Here is a 19742-nt window from a genome sequence, read left to right as displayed (position 1 = left end):
GAGGTTCCATGGCAACCAACAAACTTCTTTACTTGGGAAACGATAGAAATGTTACAGCATCTCTAAGTAACGCGAATGATTATAGGGGTAAAATGTCCAGCCCTGATTCTGCCCAGCCCAGCACACAGGATGATATACAGCATCATAAGGACAAAGTTAAATAGAATAAATGTAATTTTATAAAACGCTTGTAAAAATGAAAAAACAAAATCAAATGAGGGAGCCCAAGAAGAAAGACCATCTAGGACCCTAAATATGGATTGAGGAGCATACCTCTAGGCACCTAAATTGAGTATTTCAATCATAACCTACAGACGTGCATAGAGAGAGACCCTCAACTGGTGTAAATCTAATCTGACCCACCAATCACATGGGCCTGATTCTCATTTCAAATAAACGTTCTTTCCACAGCTCTGGCAGTGTAAAGCGGTGTTAACCTGAGCATGAATTACACTTACACCTACTTAAAAAGTCACAATGTAAAGAGGCCTTAGAGTATGACATTTCAAACGATTTGTTTTGCTAGCAGTCTGGAAAATGCCAGTAATGGAAGGGTTAATACCAGAGATCTCTGGGGAACTGTTTTCTTTCAGCTTTCTGAAACGGGACCCTTTGTATAGATAACGTGGAATGAAAATGAAGCTACTGTTGATTTGATTGAATTCTTGCACAAGCATGACTTGAGGATGTGGCAGGAACACGTATTTATAAAGATAAAGCCAGATCCTCAGCTGGTGTAAATTGGCCCAGCTCCATTGACTTCACCAGAGCAGTGCTGATGTACACCGGCGGAGGATCTGGCCAGAATGTTTGAAGTGCACTGGAGAAATAGAAAATGGAGATTTGAGGAGACAGTTCAGCTGTGGGGATGTCCTAGGGCTGCGGAAAAAATAGAGCATAGTTTAGCAAATTATAGATGTTACAGCCCCGTGACAGCTTTTAATCTGCCCTTTTGAGACTATTAGCTAATGAAGTCAAGGACTGAATTACTCAGTGGCCTTTCTCTTCTACAATCCTAGTTTGTGTCTAAATTGGCCCACAGTGACCCAAATTCCTTCCGATTTCTGTGGCTTTGAAAGGTATTGAGTGAGAGGAACTATGCAGCAATCCTGTTTTATCCTCTACTGAACGTGTATTGCATGTCCTTCTATTCTTAAGGCTAGTCTTCACGGCACGGCTAGCTTGAGGTATAACTGGAGTGCCGCCCTTAATGCAACTCCTGCCCACACCGTGAAATCTCTAGCTCAAGGGAGATTGTGTGTTAGACTTAAGTAGCTGGCCCGTGGGGGACAAGGGGAGGGTTTGAAGCTCAAATGCCGCTGATGCTGGAATTAATAATACAGAGGGGACAGCTGCAGTGGGCTGCTAATACATAAGGCTATAAGAAAATCACAGGCCATGAGTCCGGTGCAGAAACAGCAAATTTTAATCATTTAATCATTTGACACCGCAACTGTCAAATTACGCTGCAACTCTTTTGAAATGCCACTTGCAAATTTGCCCCAGCCACTGCTCCATCCCTGCCCATTGGGGGCAGGGATGGAGGAGAGTGGGGCCGGGGTCCCGTGTGGGTCAGGGCCAGGATCTCCGGGGGCTCACCCCACTCAGTACTCCAGCTCTGTTGGCCTCACACTTTGTCCAGTTGCAGTTCTGCCTCTGCCACGTGGCACGGGCCAGGCCTGCTGAGCAACAGTGATTCCTGCACACCCTTGAGGACTTTGCTTTCCGTAGCTGCCTGGCCACATTGTGGGATGGGCTCGGGGAGGGCCAGGTGGGGGTTGGGGCGTGTGCCTCTCACAGAACACAGGGCTATGCCAGCCCCACACAGGGCTTTCAGCAGTCTGAGCTGGGGCCAGCTCTAAGATGTGGGGTCTCAGCCCCACCCCCACTCCACCCCATCGACTAGAGAAATGGGAGGATAGCCAGCCCCTGTTGGAAGGTAAAGGACCCAACCTCTAGTCAGTTACAAAACAAGTGTTTAGGTCCTGCACCCTCCCCCACACATACACGCAGCACCCCAAACCACAACTTTAACAAACAGTGGCAGCAACTTTTGAACCAAAATATCACAACTTTCTGACAGCCTTACAAATAACACAAACACTGTGTGGGTGTATCTACATCACAGTGTAAGGTGTGATTGTAGCACAGGTAGGCCTGCCCATGCTAGCTTTAATCTAGCCAGCACCGGTAACAGTAGCAGTGAAGATGTGATGGCACAGAATTCAGCGCAGGCTTGCAATCTGTGCATACTCAGGGCCTGATTCTCATTTACACTGTGTCTCTTTACATTGCTCTGGCAATCTGTGCATACTCAGGGCCTGATTCTCATTTACACTGTGTCTCTTTACATTGCTCTGCTGGGCTAAAGGGCGTAGATTGGGTGTAGGTTGCAGTTACAAGGCCCCTTTATACTGCCTGAATTCATGTAAATCAAAATCATGGCCGACATCTTCCAGAACATTCCTTGGGCCAGCAGGCTGCAAAATGTGCAGTGTTCTAAGGGTTAATCGTTGACAATGTGGGCACACAGTTACACTTCAATCTTCTGTGACAAGAAGGGTTTTTACAGATAATGAAAAGTGAAAATGAAGTTTCTTTTGGTTTGATTGAATTCATGAAGAAACATGACTCGGGGATGTGGATGGAAACCATATTTTATTAAGGGAATGTCTGATGTACCCTCTAGAAATGGAAAATAAGGGTTTAAGGAGACAGATTAGTTATGGGGCTGTGGAAGAAATAGTCATAATTAAACTTTAGCTGATTGAAGAAGTTAACAACTGTATGAGCATTTGTCATTCACCCCATCAGTGCTCTTAGTTAAGAAAGTCAAGAACTAAATTAGCCTTCTGTCTTCATGGATCATGGTTGTCTCTGATGTATATATTTTAGTAATGTGTGTTCATTGTGTCCTGTACACAGAATCGTCACCTCTCACAATTTTATTCATATTTTTAAGGCCAGAAGAGAGCATTAGAAAGGTGCTAGCTCCCCCGGAAGTGGGCAGGCAGAAAGCAGGACCATGTCTGTGTGAAGGCTTCCTCTAACAATGTCTATCAGAACTACCCCTGCGCTTGTACAGAGATGCCCCACTGCCATCACAGACCTGTGTCTTATGGCACCATGTGGCCTTCGGAAGTTCAAAGAATCCCTTCTCACAGTTCTAAAATCGAATGCAACCACTTGAATGCAATGGTCCCCATTTAAAGTCAACGTTTGCCAGCAATGACCACAGAGCGAGACAGGGAAATACTGCAGTGTGAGATAACTGTTGACAAATGTTGCTTTTTTCATGACAGCCATTGTGCATGCATATTGCAGAGTTTTCCTAAGGAGACCTCAAAACAGAGCAATTGCAATTGCTAGTCTTTATCTTGTGTTAGAGGTTTAAATAACCATCCAGAACATGTCCAAAGCTCAGGAGAATGGATGGACTATGAAAGCTAAAATACTAATAGCTCAGTCAAAAATGTGAGAGCCTAGTGTTATAGGGATCATTCCACTGATTTTTGCCTTTGGACTGTAATTCTGATTGTGACAGAGTTATGCTGCTTTAAATGTAAGCCTTCCAAAAAGGAGATTCTGAGTATAAGATTTGGTAGTATATCTGATCTTTCCCCAAGTATGTTTGTCCAGTGCGACCTAGCTAAAGAAAGGCTTTTCTGTTTCTGAGAAATATTATAAAAATATTTTCAATGACCTTGCACACAGTTTGAAAATGTGTGTGTTGCTCGAGAATTGAATCTTAAATTCAACCACCTTCTAAGGTAAGTAATCCCTATTCTAAGGACTTGATCTAGATATTTCCAGATTAACTCATCCAGTTGTTATTGTGTTGATATCATCTCATAACTTCTGAGTTGTTATGCTTCATTAGATCACCTAGTCTGATCACCTGTATAACACAGGCCAGAGAATTTCACCCAGTTTTACCCCTTCACTGAGCTCGATGATTTATCTGACTGTTAAAAATGTGTGCTTTATTTCTAATTGGAATTTGTCTAGCTGTAATGTTTTAGGTGTCGTCTAATTTAACTCTGTAGCCAGGCACTTTGCAGACTTAATTAGGTTTAATTCAGAGACTGAGGCAGTTAATGACAAGCTAATATCCCTGCAAACTTAGCTCCCAATTCTGCAACCTGCTCTCTGATGGAAAACAAACCGCTGGAGCTCCATTGAAATCAATGAGATTCTACGTAGTCTGTATCTGTAGCAAATTTTCACTGTTACTCTATCCTATATACTAATATGGAGCACCTATAGATATGGTAGTGTTCATTTCATATACATGACTTTATTATCAGCAAATCATTCGTGGATGATATGAAGTTGGGAAGCATTGTCAATACAGAGGAGGATCAGAATATTATACAGGAATAACTGGATGACCTTGAAGACCAAATGAGGTGAAATTCGATAATAAGGTCATGCACTTAGGATCTAATAATAAGAATTTCTCCCACAAGCTGGGGCAACAGAGGAGAAGACAGACCTGGGTGTGTGTTGGTGGAACACAGGATCACCATGAGCCACCAACATGATGCAATGGTGGAAAAGGCAAATATGATCTTAGGATGTATCAGGCAAGGCATTTCCAGTAGAGATACAGAAGTACTAATGCCATTGTACGTGGCACTGGTAAGATTTCAACTGGAATGCTGTGTACAGCTCTGGTCACCCATGTTCAGGAGAAATGAATTCAAACAAACAGGTACAGAAGAGCTACTAGGATGACCAGAGGAATGGAGAGTTGATCTTATGAGACTGGAAAAACATGGCTTGTTTAACCTAGCAAAAAGAAGGCTGATGGGGGGAAAATATGATTACTCTCTGTAAACACTACGGAAGGTGAGAGCTATTTAAGCTAAAAAAAAAATGTTTGCACAAGAACAAATAGACCAGGGACAAATTGAGGCTGGAAATTAGAAGAAGGTTTCTACCCATCAGACGGATGAGGTTCTAGAACAGCCTCCTAATAGGAGTTGTGGGGGCAAACAACTTAATTAGTTTTAAGAGTGAGCTAGACAAATGTATGAGTGTGATTGTATGTCCTGATTGCTTGTGATGGTAGGTGGCAGGGCTCAACAGCCCTCGGGCTCACTTCCAGCTTACACCTTCTGTTCCTGAAAGCTCATGTTTCAGCCAGACACCTGGAGGGGTCAAGATAGGATTCCCCGCCCCCCCTCCTCCCCCCCAAGCATACAATATACTCTGGGTTGGGTCTCCTTCCTCTGAATCATTAGAGATGGCCATGTTGGAGATGGGACATTGGACAGGGCCAGTGCTGTGAGGTGGCACCAAGCATTCTGTCCCTAGGGTGCTTGGCTGGCTGGTTCTCGCTCACATGCTCAGAGTCTAAGTGGTCACCGTGTGTGGGGTCAGGAAGGAATTTCCCCACGTGTTAGGTTGGCAGTGACCTTGAGGGTGAGGGGGAGATTTCACCTTCCTTTGCAGCAAGGGGTGTAAGTCGCTTGTCAGGATTATCTGGATGTATCTCATTCAGTCAGCTCCCTGCCACTGGGGGGACCTCGGGCATTGGTGCAACATAGTCCCTCTTATTCTCTGCCTGTGGCACATGATAGTGTAGTCTCCTGTGGGCTTTAACAGTTTGGTCTAATTTGGGGTTTTGGGTGGTGGTGGCCTGTGATATACAGGAGGTCAGACTAAATCATCTGGTGTTCCATTTGGCCTTAAACTCTGACTTTCATGACTTCTGTTTTCCTGTCCTACTCAAAGTCATAATACACAGTCCTACAAGAGTCTACTTAACTATCTAAGTGTGTAGGAAAAGTCATCTTCATATTATATGGTACTACTTGCATATGTGACCATACAATTCAAGACTACCAGATATGCACTAAGGGGCAGAGTTAAGGTTATGTTACTTTAGCGTTTCCTGATTTTTCAGTGCATAACTTTGCGACCATAACACAGTATTTTGTATGAGATTTCCTAAGGTTGTTTTTTTTTTTTAAGAGAGAGAGAGGTAATAAAAAAGTAGGAAAAAAATAAGAAAAGAGAGTTTCACTGTCCAGGACTTCAAACTCTGTTGGTTTGCAAAAGTTTGTGAAGAGTGGTTGTGATTTTCAGAGTGTCTAAATGACTTTTAGAAGCACAGATCAGATTGACTGCCACTGATAGTTGTGCTCCTGAATCCCATTGACTTTCGCTGTGCCTTGTGTGCCTAAATCACTTGCACCCTTTTGAAAATCCCATCCAGAGTGTGTAACTAGTTGACTGTTGTGCACCAATCGTGTGTGTCTGAAGGTGTTTGGCAACACACCACCAAAATGCCCAGCATGGTGCATTTTCAGAGACCTACAAAAGGCAGCTCCTCACCACACTGCATTAGGAGCTGTGCTGCATCTCAGATGCATTGGCGCAAAACTCGTTTTGTGGGCTCGTCACAAAACAACAAGTAGCCTTCCTCACAGGTCTCTTTAGAAGTTAAATTAATTATTGTTGGCGAATGCTTTGAGATCCTAGGGTGGGAGGTGCTTTCTGTACAGTGTTAGTCTGCGTTTCTCAATCCGTGGATCACCACCCAAAACTGGGGTGGGGAGGCGGAACATTTCAAAAGGTTCATGCGATGGCTCTGGACCTGCATGATTGGCTGGGCTCAGCTCCCTACTCTGGGTGTTGCCTTCTGCAGGGTTACAGCACCACTCAGATTTGGCCCAACCATCCCTCAGTCAGGAAGATGCGGGGGTGGGGGCTGGGTCAAACCTGAGTGAGTGGCACAGTGAGCCCATGCACCAGGTCACAACTGCGCTCACACGGATTTGGCCCAGCTGCCCCCCCCACCACACAAGGGAGTTCAAGGCCAAATCGAAGCAGCACCTGCAACCACAGAGGTTGCAACACCCAGAGTGAGGAGCCGAGTCCAACCAGCCCTACAGGACTGGAACTGCAGGAGCCGCTGCTGCGGGGAGACTGCAGGGTGAGACCTGCAACAAAGACCCCCAGGCCTCCTGCCGCACCCCCTGGGGCCAGGACCCAACACCCCACCTCCAGCCTATTTACTGGCTTGCAACAGGCCCTCAAATGGGTCCTGAGCCCAAAAAGATTGAGAAGCTCTTGTGTAAATGGCTCTGCAGGCTGGGAGGCAGCAGAGAACCAGGGCCTCCTGCATCCTCCCAGTTTTCTAGCTGTATTCCTTTCTGTTTAAAATATAAACATTCCCTGCGTTTCCCCTTTAAAATCGGATATTGTGTGGTGCTGAGCCCGTCAGACAGGGCGCCGAAAGCTCTCTCAGGGGGCTTGCAAAGTTTTTAACAGACGATCAATACCTCAAAGGATTGGGCCCTCAATCCCTCTACCACCCACCCACCTTACAGGACTCTAGAACTGTGACTTTCTCCTAACCAAACGATTTGGGCCCAAATTCTGCCTTCAGTTACAGCTATAAAAAAACCTACTGATGCACAGGGATGATTAGACCTGCCTAGAAGTAACTGAGGGCAGAATGTAAACATGGATAAACAATGCAATTGCTGTCCATTACCATGACTGTGCCACCTTTAGGTGCCAGAGATTCAGTCTCACCTCTGGCCTTTTTGTGCCTCTGGACAGCAGTCTCAGAAACGCAATGCGTTCCTAAACTTGGATTTCCCATGTCACGGGTTAATGTATGGGGCCAGCTTGCACTATGAAATGACAGTCCATCCTTTGACACAGAGAACTTGTGATGATGAGAGCTTGGCTCACTCCTCCTTTTGCATATTTTCTCAGGTGGTTGCACTGTCATCATGGAGTCTGCTGCGAGATTCAACCTACTACACACTGTCTGTTGTTGCACTCATTGTGGTAAGTTTTTGAAGGCTATTATGACGGTGCTTCTGCTCAGGAAACCTTTGTGTCTCCTATGGTCCTCATCAGGATTGTCACTGGGGACAGATTAAGACATAGGCACTATAATCTTGTGCCCTGGCTCCAGGAGTCATGTCACAGACAAACCTCTTTTTAAAAAAAAAAAAAAAGGCTGCTTCTAGCCTTCCTGGTTGCAGAGGAAAACTTAAAAACACAACATGGGTGTAATTGATACAGCAGTGCTCACTTGAGTCTGCAGAGAGCATGAACCAATAGCTCTGAGAGGAGTGAACAGCCCTATTCATCTCAATGGGGTGGTAACTCTGAAACCCACAGTACATCTATACTGCAGCTGGAAGAGAGCCTCCCAGCCCGGGTAGACAGACTTGTGCTAGTGGGGCTCACATTAGCCCACTGAAAATTGCTGTGTGGATGTTGTGGCACCAGTGGAGGCTCGGGCTTGCCACCCAAGCTCGGACCCCTCATGCCCCCAGAAATGCACGAGCACAGGTCCCACTAGCACAAGTCAGTCTACCCAGGCTGGGAGGCTTGCTTCCCGCTGCAGTGTAGACATACTCCAGAGCTCGGAGCTCCAGTCAGGCCATGGAGTGGGTGTTTAGTCCTGATTTGTTTCCCTATGTGGGGAGAGGATGGAAGGATCAGTGCATTTCCTACCTCAAATTTGAGTCATTCCCCGCCCCCCATCCCCTTGGTCCTCTGGCTCTGCTACCAGGAAGCCCTCCATACGCAAGAAGGGACATGCTTTACCCCTGTGGGAAGGAAATCAATTCATGAATACAAAATGTTACTACGAGTCATATACATGCACACAGACTCATGGGATTTAGTGGGTACTAGTGCCAAACCCTACTGGTGAGGTTGCAAGATGGTTTCATTGATAACACCTTGTGACCAATTGTTATAATTCTCCAAAATATTTAGCAGTTGTGAAAATCAGGCCACTTATATAACACCCTAACCGTGGATTTAGAAGCCAATGGCCTGGTTATCAACAGTGCTCCCTGTTCAGCTCCCATCATGTGCTGTGGGAAGTGTAGGTGCTCAGAACGGCTGAAAATCAGGCCACAAATGGAAACAATGCTAGCATAAGAATTGAAATGTGAAAACGACAGCAATTAAATGGCACATTTTCATCCAAACTCGCACAAAGTCAGGAAATACAAAAGCTACATTTCCCAGAGCAAAGCTGCATGTTGCATAAATGTTGTTTTCATCTATACATTACTGTCGTCTTGGATATGTTGCCTAAAATAAACGATTCCCTACTAAATAGGGGAAAGGGAGAGTGAAATCTTCTTGTGTTCACTTTAATACATTTGTAAGGTCAAGTCAGCGTCGTGGTGAGAGATGAACGGTTGCAATTCCAGAATTTGTGTGACTGTAACTAGGCAACATTAAAGTTTCCTGGCTGTAATTTCTTTTGCTGTTAGCATGTGTGTGCCTGCATACTGGGTACTATTCCATGTGCACGGCTAGTCCCTCCCCCTGAGACTTCCAGCAAAGAGTTTGCCTCAACTTGTTTGTGCTTTGTAATCTCAACACTGCAAGGTCAGCCTTCTGCAATGTATGAAAAATAGCTTGTCTTCAATCTAATTCATACCTCCATACCCAGGCCAGAATAAAAGCAATGTAATTGACAGCAATGATGTGTGAAACTAACAAAGGCTGCTTTGTTACTTCCAGGGCTTGAGAATAATGAAGCATGAGAAAGTGGCTTTTGAACAATAAACCAACAACCCCATATATTGTAAAAAATTACCTCCCAAGGGCAGAAAGGCACATATGCAACATCCCAGCCGTTTCATTTATTTATTTGTTTATTTTTCATCCAAAGGAAGCGTGGCTATCAAAAGCTGCATTGCTTCTAACCTCATCGTGTTTAGATTTTGTGTTTCATTTGCAGAACAGTTGCAAATCAGTCAGGGGAGGAGGTGGGGTTTTTTCTTTGTTTTTTTAAAAAACCTTCCAGTGATCTTTCTGCTCACAGGGCTGGGCAGCTTTATTTTTGGATGCTTCTCGGCATCCTAACAGTGGCCTCATACAATCATATCTTTTTGTGTCATATCTAGCATATTCCTTAAACTAGGTATATAGCAAGATACTACACTACGAAATTAGGTCGAATTTATAGAAGTCGATTTTTTAGAAATCGATTTTATACAGTCAATTGTGTGTGTCCCCACTTAAGACCATTAAGACCATTAACTCGGCAGAGTGCGTCCACAGTACCGAGGCTAGCGTCGACTTCCGGAGCATTGCACTGTGGGTAGCTATCCCACAGTTCCTGCAGTCTCTGCCGCCCATTGGAATTCTGGGTTGAGATCCCAATGCCTGATGGGTCAAAAACATTGTCACGGGTGGTTCTGTGTACATGTCGTCAGGCCCCTACTCCCTTCCTCCCTCCGTGAAAGCAACGGCAGACAATCATTTTGAGCCTTTTTTCCTGGGTTACCCATGCAAACGCCATACCACAGCAAGCATGGAGCCCACTCAGCTCACCGTCACCGTACGTCTCCTGGGTGCTGGCAGACATGGAACTGCATTGCTACACAGCAGCAGCTCATTGCCTTTTGGCAGCAGACGGTGCATTACGACTGGTAGCCATCATCATTGTCTCCTGGGTGCTCTTTTAGCCGACCTCGGTGAGGTCTGTCAGGAGCGCCTGGACATAAATGGGAGTGACTCCAGGTCATTCTCTTTTTAAGTTTCGTCTCATGGAGACATACTGCACCGTCTTCTGGTGAGCAGCCAGGAGACGACGATGGCTAGCAGTCGTACTGCACTGTCTGCTGCCAGCCTAAGATGTATAAGAGAGATGGAGTGGAGCAAAACAAGAAAGAGACCGGATTTGTTTTGGATTAATTTCTATTAATTTGCTCCCCCCTTCCTCCCTCCCTCTATGAAAAGTGCAGGGAGGGATAGCTCAGTGGTTTGAGCATTGCTCTGTTAAACCCAGGGTTTTGAGTTCAATCCTTGAGGGGGCCATTCTGTATGAGAGTGGTGTGTGTTTTTCCTTGATTCAAACACACCCCTTTTGTTGATTTTAAGTCCCTGTAAGCCAACCCTATAAGCCATATCATCAGTTGCCCCTCCCTCCATCAGAGCAACAGCAGACAATCGTTTTGCGCCTTTTTTCAGCGCAGACGCTATAGCACTGCAAGCATGGAGCCCACTTGGATCACCACGGCAATTATGAGCACTGTAAACACCACACACATTATCCTGCAGTATATGCAGAACCAGAACCTGCAAAAGCAAAACCAGGTGAGGAGGCAACGGCAGTGCGGTGACGAAAGTGATGAGGACATGGACACAGACTTCTCTCAAAGTACGGACCCCGGCAATGTGGACATCATGGAGTTAATGGGGCAGGTTCATGCTGTGGAATGCCGATTCTGGGCCCGGGAAATAAGCACAGACGGGTGGGACCGCATAGTGTTGCATTGGGACGATTCCCAGTGGCTGTGAAACTTTCACATGCGTAAGGGCACTTTCATGGCACTTTGTGACTCGCTTTCCCCTGCCCTGAAGCGGAAGAATACCAAGATGAGAGCAGCCCTCACAGTTCACAAGCGAGTGGCGATAGCCCAGTGGAAGCTTGCAACGCCAGCAGCTACCGGTCAGTCGGGCATCAGTTTGGAGTGGGCAAATCGACTGTGGGGGCTGCTGTGATCCAAGTAGCCAACGCAATCAAAGAGCTGCTGATATCAAGGGTAGTGACTCTGGGAAATGTGCAGGTCATAGTGGATGGCTTTGCTGCAATGGGATTCCCTAACTGTGGTGGGGCGATAGGTGGAACCCATATCCCTATCTTGGCACTGGAGCACCAAGGCAGCGAGTACAGAAACATTTTGCAAAGGCTTTGGGAGACATCCAGGAGAGCTTTATGGAGATGTCCCTGGAGGATTTCCGCTCCATCCCCAGACATATTAACAGACTTTCCAGTAGCTGTACTGGCCGCAAATGCCAGGGCAAATTAATCATTAAACACGTTTGCTTTTAAACCATGTATCATATTTACAAAGGTACACTCACCAGAAGTCCCTTGTCTGCCTGGCGCGTCCAGGAGGCAGCCTTGGGTGGGTTCGGGGGTACTGGCTCCAGGGTGAGAAACAGTTCCTGGCTTTCAGGGAAAACAGTTTCTCCACTTGCTTGCTGTGAACTATCTTCAACCTCCTCCTTATCATCTTCCTTGTCCCCAAAACCTGCATCCCTGTTGCGTGCTACTCCACTGACGGAGTCAAAGCACAGGGTTGGAGTAGTGGTGGCTGCACCTCCTAGAATGGCATGCAACTCATCATAGAAGCGGCATGTCTGGGGCTCTGACCCGGAGTGGCCGTTTGTCTCTCTGGTTTTTTGGTAGGCTTCCCTCAGCTCCTTAAGTTTCACGCGGCAGTGCTGTGGGTCCCTGTTATAGCCTCTGTCCTTCATGCCCTTGGAGATTTTTTCAAATGTTTAGGCATTTCATCTTTTGAAACGGAGTTCTGATAGCACGGATTCGTCTCCCCATACAGCGATCAGATCCCGTACCTCCCATTCTGTCCATGCTGGAGCTCTTTTGCGATTCTGGGATTCCGTCATGGTCACCTCTGCTGATGAGATCTGCACTCACCTGCAGATTGCCACACTGTCCAAACAGGAAATGAGATTCAAAAGTTCGTGGGCCTTTTCCTGTCTACTTAGCCAGTTCATCTGAGTTGAGAGCGCTGTCCAGAGTGGTCACAATGCTCTGGGATAGCTCCTGGAGGCCAGTACCGTCGAATTGCGACCAAACGACCCCACACTACCCCAAATTCGACCCGGAAAGGTCGATTTCAGCGCTAATCCTCTCGTCGCGGGAGGAGTACAGAAATCGATTTTAAGAGCCCTTTATGTCGAAAAAAACAGTAGTGTCGTGTGGACGGGTGCAGGGTTAAATCGATGTAACGCTGCTAAATTTGACCTAAACTCATAGTGTAGACCAGGGCTCAGACAGATCATTAAACAGAACTCTCTGGTACCTGTAAACAAGGTATATATTACTTTTTCTTTCTGGTTCCTTCTCTCTTCCCTCACAAATATCTTCCATGGAGGGCTATTCTTCATGGCTACAGAACTACAAAAGTCCTGTTCCTTGGGATCTTCACTCCAAAGGACTAGGATATTATCATTCCTTCCTGGGCCTCAGGTTAAATTCTGTACCTTTGCCCAGAGTCAAGCCTGATCCTTGGCAGCTCCTTGCTATCAATAGGGCTATGTCAATTACCATTTGTTAAATGCACGTAAAGGGAAATGGGGGAATGGGGAGAAAGGAAAAATAGTTAAAATATTTGACGTCTGCTTGACATTTTCTCCAGTGGCATTAAAAGACCTTGTTAGGTCTGTGATAGACCCAGGCCAGCTGGGAACAGCAGAGTAGTAGAAGGGAGATATACTGGCCACTGGATTAACAGTTTTCTGTTCCCTGAGTGACCAGAGCAGGGGCTGCTCCAGGCTAATGAGAACACCTGACTCCAATTAACCTGCTAAGAGTCAGGTGAGGCTGTTAAGCAGCTGACTCTAATTAAGGCCCCTCTGATGCTATAAAAGGGCTCACTCCAGTCAAGCCAGAGGAAGCCAGGGAGACAGAGGAGAGGAAGTGCGTGCGTGCGAGGAACTGGGAGCAAGAGGCGTGCAAGAAGCTGAGAGCGAGTAGGCACTGCTGGAGGACTGAGAAGTACAAGCGTTATCAGACATCAGGAGAAAGGTCCAGTGGTGAGGACAAAGAAGGTGTTTGGAGGAGGCCATGGGGAAGTAGCCCAGGGAGTTGTCGCTGTTGCACAGCTGTACCAGGAGGCGCTCTAGACAGCTGCAGTCCACAGAGCCCTGGGCTGGAACCTGGAGTAGAGGGTGGGCCCAGGTTCCCCCCAAACCTCCCAACTCCTGATCAAACACAGGACGAATTGACCTGGACTGTGGCTTCTCCCAGAGGGGAAGGTCTCTGGGCTGTTTCCCGACCCACAGGGTGAATCTGTGAGGCGAGCAAATCCGCCAATAAGCGCAGGACCAACCAAGGTAGAGGAGGAACTTTGTCACAGGTCAAACAGAGTCAGATTTCGGAGGTAGCACTTGTTTGGTTCTTAAAATACATAGCCTGCCTTCCTCCCCTCTAAGACCCCACCTCTACCTAGACACAACCACCTGACAAAGAATACACCATCACCTTAACTCTGCCCCACAAGGGATGCTGGCTTTCCAGACCCCCATACCCCAGAAGCGAGTGGGTGCTGCCCCAGAACTATACCAAAGGGACGCCCACTGTTCTGTGCTGATGGGTGAAGGAAAAAGGGGGATGTCCTGCTAGGTAGCTTAACTTTTCAGTTTTTTGCTTTTGAGGTTTTGCATTAGGTTGGTTACACGTGCAGCACCCTTAAGCGCGCCATCCTGTAGCATTTAATGCCTGAATTTTAAATAGTATCACTCAGTTGCAGAGGAACATGGAAGCCTCCTTAGTGTAAACTCCCAGGGTGAAATCCTGGCCCACGGAAGTAAAAGGCAAAACTCCCATTTACTTCAGCGAGACGAGGCTTTCACACACACACCCAGTCTTTAGGTGCTGTTCCAGTTCGGTGCTGTGCTCCTGACTTGAAATCGTACTAATGATAAATTGTACGTGTGTAGCACCTTCCTTTCGCAAGGCACGTACCTGCTGGAATGAGTTCAGCCTCAGCACACTCCTGTGAGATGAGCTAAGACAATGTATTGTCTTCAGGCCCATGCCCACGCAGGGTGAGTTAAGGACAGACATTAATAATGACATGGTCCATTTTAGTGGCTGCTCTGTGATTTGAAGTGAACCAGTTTCTCTCTTGCCTTCCAAAGACACGGTCATGCTGAAATGAACCTTTATTTCACATTAACCATGGAAATAACTAGATTAATGGCATAGAGAACAAAAGGGAAAAGTGGTAAATTTCACAAAATACAGGTGCAGGCTAGTTACACTTATAACTGATCATTCTTGCCCTACCAGTCATCTGAATGGTCCCTTAGCCACTTTTTTCTATGAGATAAAATGGGCTTCTTGATCATTGAAAGCAGGAAGTAAATTTTCTTGGGTTAGAATAAATAAATCCCATATGATTGTTAATTTTAAGACATGAATGTATAAAAACAAGAAATGTCCAATCACATATAGGTCCCAGTTCAACAAAGGACTTAAGAACGTAAGTCCATCCCTGCTCAGCAAAGCACATAAGTATGTGCTTTATAATAAGTCCCTTTGTCTTAAATTGGACTTAAGCACATGCTTAACTGTTAGCACAATATGGGATCTTCTATAATGGATGATGTTGTGTATGGAAGGTATCCCATGTTGTTTTAACAAATAGACTGTAATGCTCTCATAGATGTGAATGCTCCACCATTTTGCCTAACCATATATGTGTCTGTGGGCAAATAAATATGTTCCCATTGATACTGAGTATTTTTAAGTTATGGGTTTAACATTAAATCACTTAAAAATCCAGGGGTTAGATGTAAACTGGCTTGGCTTCATTTACACCAGCTGAGGAGTTGGCTCTATAACTCCTTTCCAAATAAAAAATCCACCAAGACCTTCTTTTAATTAGAGCTTGGTAAAACACCATCTAATTTCTCAAACTGTTCCAATTCTTCATCCTGCATTCCAAATTTTAAAGGGACACTAGCCCAAATCCTCAACGGTATTTAGGTTCCTAACGTCCACCAATTCCCATGGGAGTTAGGCACCTAAATACCTTTGAGGATCTGGGCCACTGTCAAAGTTGTTAGGCCAAAACATGTGGCCCACGGCTTATTTTCATTTTTATTCACAAAGATAAGTGTGTGCTTGCGTGTCCTGTCACACCAAAACATCGTAGCCTGAAACTATTGTTGCCACATACAACCCTGGTGAGTATGAGCAATAACCTGTGGTGTGCATGATATATCACAGCCACGTTATCGTCTGGTAACCAATGTTACTGGCGTACATTACAAAGGAAGAGGTTTGCTCTTTACAGAGTGTGCAGGCTAAGGGGGTGTTTCACTGGGGTTTCCCTTTCCCTTGGTTGTTCTCTGGTACCATAATAGTGCTTTTTCATGATGGTGTTTTCCTAATGAAACGATCTCTCTTCATGTCGTGTAGAGATGAGGGCAGATAAAAAGCCATGAAGCTTTAGAATGGCTGAGCAAAAGTTTCCCCCATTTAATAAAAGTTGAAACCAAGTACAACACACAGTCATTTCCTGGGATGTCAAGTTGTAGAGTGACTGTGGACTGAGGCTGCAGGCCACATGGCCCAGAGAAGTACAGCTCTGGCATTGACGTGGTGGCATGTTGGCACTCAGCTATTCTGGGAGGATGCCCTGGTCCCAGGTTACTGTAAGCATGTCACCTACGCAGCACTGCACTTGACAGGGTCACATTCTAACAACAGCCGTGGTCTGACACTGAGCCGCAGGGAAAAAATCATGGGGCCTCTTTCCTAGCTGTCAGGTAACATAAAATATGTTACACGATGTGACTGTTCGGCAGAACAGGAAGGCTGGATGGCGCCAAGGGATGGAGAAAGCAGGCACTTTGGCAGAAGACTTCAGGATAAGCAACCTAAGGAAGCCCAGCTATCTTCTTGACATTGTGTTGCCACAGCATCTTGTCATGGCGCATTACAAAGTGATACCGTTCCACTGGCTGAAAACGATTTTGAAATGAGGCCTGTGGTTGGGGGTGACAGTGAGGAATCAGCAGGGAAGCCAGTAAATTGCAGATGTCTATTTAAAGTAAGAGTCCATGGAAAGACTGGCACCGCTGACTGTTACCAGCACGATATCCAGTGGCACTTTCATTCTCCTCTCCCATCTCCGAGAGGCCCTGTTGGAAATAAGCTATGGAATATGAGGGCCATCTAGTGGTGACTAGAAAAAGCTAACCTTTAAGTTTCTACTTTAAAAAGTGAAGCCAAGGATAAATTGACAAGTCAGATGTAACAACTTTTGTAACATGATGTTATTGTTACTCCGAAAGATACAAGACTCAGAGACAGATGTGTTCCCTGCCCCAGAAGGTTTTGTGGGGTGTTATTGTGAGGCCTGATTTTCACCCGTGTTTTGAGTTGAGTTAGAATAGTAGGTGCTCAGCTAGGGTGACCAGATGTCCTGATTTTTGGGTCTTTTTCTTATATGGGCTCCTATTATCCCCCACCTCCAGTCCTGATTTTTCACACTTGCTATCTGGTCACCCTATGCTCAGCACCTATGAAAATCAGGCCCTGGGCCAAAGTCTTAGCTGGTGTAAAACACATGTAACTTCACTAACTTCATTGGCACGATTCTGATTTACACCAGCTGAGGATCTACCCCCCCAGTGGTACATGTTTATCACATGATTTCCATGGGACACCCTGTTTGCCACATAACTTCATGTGCTTTACCGCCATTAAATCACTCACATCCTTTGGACACTTGCTCTGAATGCACGTTTTATACAAAATCTCAGAGCACTTGGGTAAGACTGTCATCCCCATTCTACTGATGGGACAGACTGGGGGACGGAGAAGTTAAATGAGCCCAAGAAAACAGCACCCGCGTGGTACCTAGGCCTCATGCTTCTGTCTCTCGCTCTGATCACTAGATGCTGCTGCCTCTCTTTGCCACGTGTTCAGGTAACGGTATTTTCAGCTCTAATGTAGGCTGTCGCGTTTCATGGATAACATGCCTTTTTTTAATTTCCTCCACAGTTTATTTATGATGAAATCGTTTCTTGGTAAGTGTATCCAGCTGTCACTTTCTGATTATATTGCATGAGCTGAAAAATCAGGGTTAATGAGAGTGGGGAACGCTAAAGTTCTGCCGAGCAATTCAGGCACCAATTTCCTGCTCAGCAGGAAACCCAATTAGCAGGTGGACAGGCATAACTCATTTTCTAAGCTAGGGAGGAGTGCCCAGGAGAGGTTCATTCAGCGCATCCCCTGATGCAAGGAGGCAGCAGTGTCGGTCTGCAACCCTCTGTCCACCCACATACATTCCCCCAGAGGGCAGTGGTGTCTACGTGGGCAAACTGGCAATACAGCATGGCCCTTAGTCAGAGATCTGCTGCCAGGGTGAGGTCAGAGCGACTGGGAAGGGGCAGTGAAAGCCAGAGGGGAAATGCCATGAAACATGAGCATTAGAAATGTCTTCCCTGAGTTTGTCCAAACGTTTGAACTTTTAAAAAGAAATTGAATGGTAGAAAAGTATCTTTGTAATGGTGGTGTTAAAAATAAAATGACATGAGATAGCATTAAAGGGGCACTGTCCAGTTATATTAAAATGAATGCATTTACCTGTGTTATTAATAACAGCGCAGCTTAGTAAAGGTGAAAATAGAAAAATCTAATTTACTTTCAGCTGTTTACTCTGTTTGCTGCCTGTCTCTCAGATCGGACAGTGACATTAGTCAGTTTAACTTTTTGCTCATAGTCAGTTAAACTTCATTTTCAGGTTTTCTATAAAGTTTGGGTTACAAACGTTGCAGGGAGTTGGGGGGGGTTAATTTGTTCCCCCTGGGATGTTTACTTTTAATTTAATTGAGACGTTTCCAGTTTTGCAGAGGTTTTTTCTTTTCTTTTCTTTTTAAACCAAAATTAAATTTGAGGGCAAATTAGACTTAACTGCTTCCTTTTAATGAAATACGTCAACGGGGAAGCAGAGCGCTGGACTGTCAGAAACAAGGAAAATGAATTAATATGGTCAGTGTTAAATCTGAGAGATCAAAAAGCCACAGCTCGGCTTAAAAGAAAATGAACAATGAGCCTTATTGTGGAGATCTGTGGTGATGCTTATTGCTGGGGCTAGTGGTTTGTTATATATAACAAAATGTAAGGGTCTGGTTAGAGGGGTAGGAAGAAAACTCCATAGTGAGAAGTATCAAAAGCTGTGGGCTGTCTAGTGTCCTTCATTCTATAGTAGAAACTGCAACAAAAATTTCATAACATTTAACTAGCAGTTTAAATCATGCAAAGCTGCTTGTCCAGTGCCTGCTGGCTCAGCTGTGTAGCCGCAGCCACAGCATGGAGAGGGAGCTGGAAAGAACTGGTGCTACCTCTTGTTCAGTCTCTTCATAGCAGCAGTAGCACTCTTAAACCAGCTCTGGGAGCTCAATGGGCCTGATTCGCCGTTTGCTTTGCACCATGGGTCAACATTCACCCTGTGCAGAGTGGGCATAAAATATCTCCACCTGCTCCACTGCACCCCATGCCCCAGACTGCCCTTCCCGAAATGTCCAAGTTGCTTAGTGGTTGCACAGCTACATTTTTTTTTTTAGTTGATTTTGATTTTTTTGCCAAGCAGGGTCAGAGTAGGAGTTAGAATCCCGGTGCTTTGTGCGCAGCCTACGTCTTCACCCCCTTTCTGGGTATGCAGTACAGTGTCCAGTGGGTTGAACATTTCCATGTGGGTTTACTGAATGACTAAAGCAGGGAGTGCCGTCGGGCACAGGTGACCTCTCTCTGCTCTCCTGTGATTTGTCCTTCATCTGCCTTTGTTTGCAGGTGGGAGTCCCTAGTCCTAGTGCTGATGTACTTCATTTACATCCTGATCATGAAGTAAGTCAAATATGCCCTTGGCTTGTTTAAAACGCAGGGCTCTGCTTTCAGAGTCTGCAAAGGTAATTCCAGAGCAGTAAGAGGTGGAGAAGGGTTTCCGTAATGCCATCTAGCCCCGGTACTTCCCTAGCTCTAGGGTCCGAGCACCTGGCAATCTTTGATGTATTTATCCTCACAACACCTCTGTGAGGTAGGCCAGTGCTATTATCTTTAGTGTATCAGTGGGGAAACTGAGGCACGGAAAGACCAAGTGACTCGCTCATGGTCACACAGAAGATATGGGGAGGGTCAGAGAATTAAACCCAAGTCTCATGAGTGTCAGGCTAGTTCCCTGACCCCTGAACCATCC

At 45.7% G+C, this 19742-nt stretch overlaps 1 protein-coding gene across 8 annotated transcripts in view; it reads left to right on the top strand.

Moving 5' to 3' along the window:
* Positions 1-19742, top strand: part of SLC24A3 (solute carrier family 24 member 3) — a 356171-nt gene that overhangs the window by 285204 nt on the left and 51225 nt on the right. For all 8 annotated transcript variants that reach the window (XR_005595867.1, XM_039529110.1, XM_039529108.1 and 5 more), the window contains 3 exons: positions 7735-7809; positions 17549-17574; positions 19340-19393. Coding sequence is in view for 7 of the 8 variants with exons in the window: in XM_039529110.1 (XP_039385044.1) it covers positions 7735-7809; positions 17549-17574; positions 19340-19393 (155 nt within the window). In the remaining variant the exon portion in view is untranslated. The remainder of the gene's footprint in view (positions 1-7734; positions 7810-17548; positions 17575-19339; positions 19394-19742) is intronic.

This window comes from Mauremys reevesii, linkage group 3, assembly GCF_016161935.1.
Source record: "Mauremys reevesii isolate NIE-2019 linkage group 3, ASM1616193v1, whole genome shotgun sequence".
NCBI lineage: Eukaryota > Metazoa > Chordata > Testudines > Geoemydidae > Mauremys > Mauremys reevesii.
This window is presented reverse-complemented; position numbering and strand designations above follow the sequence as displayed.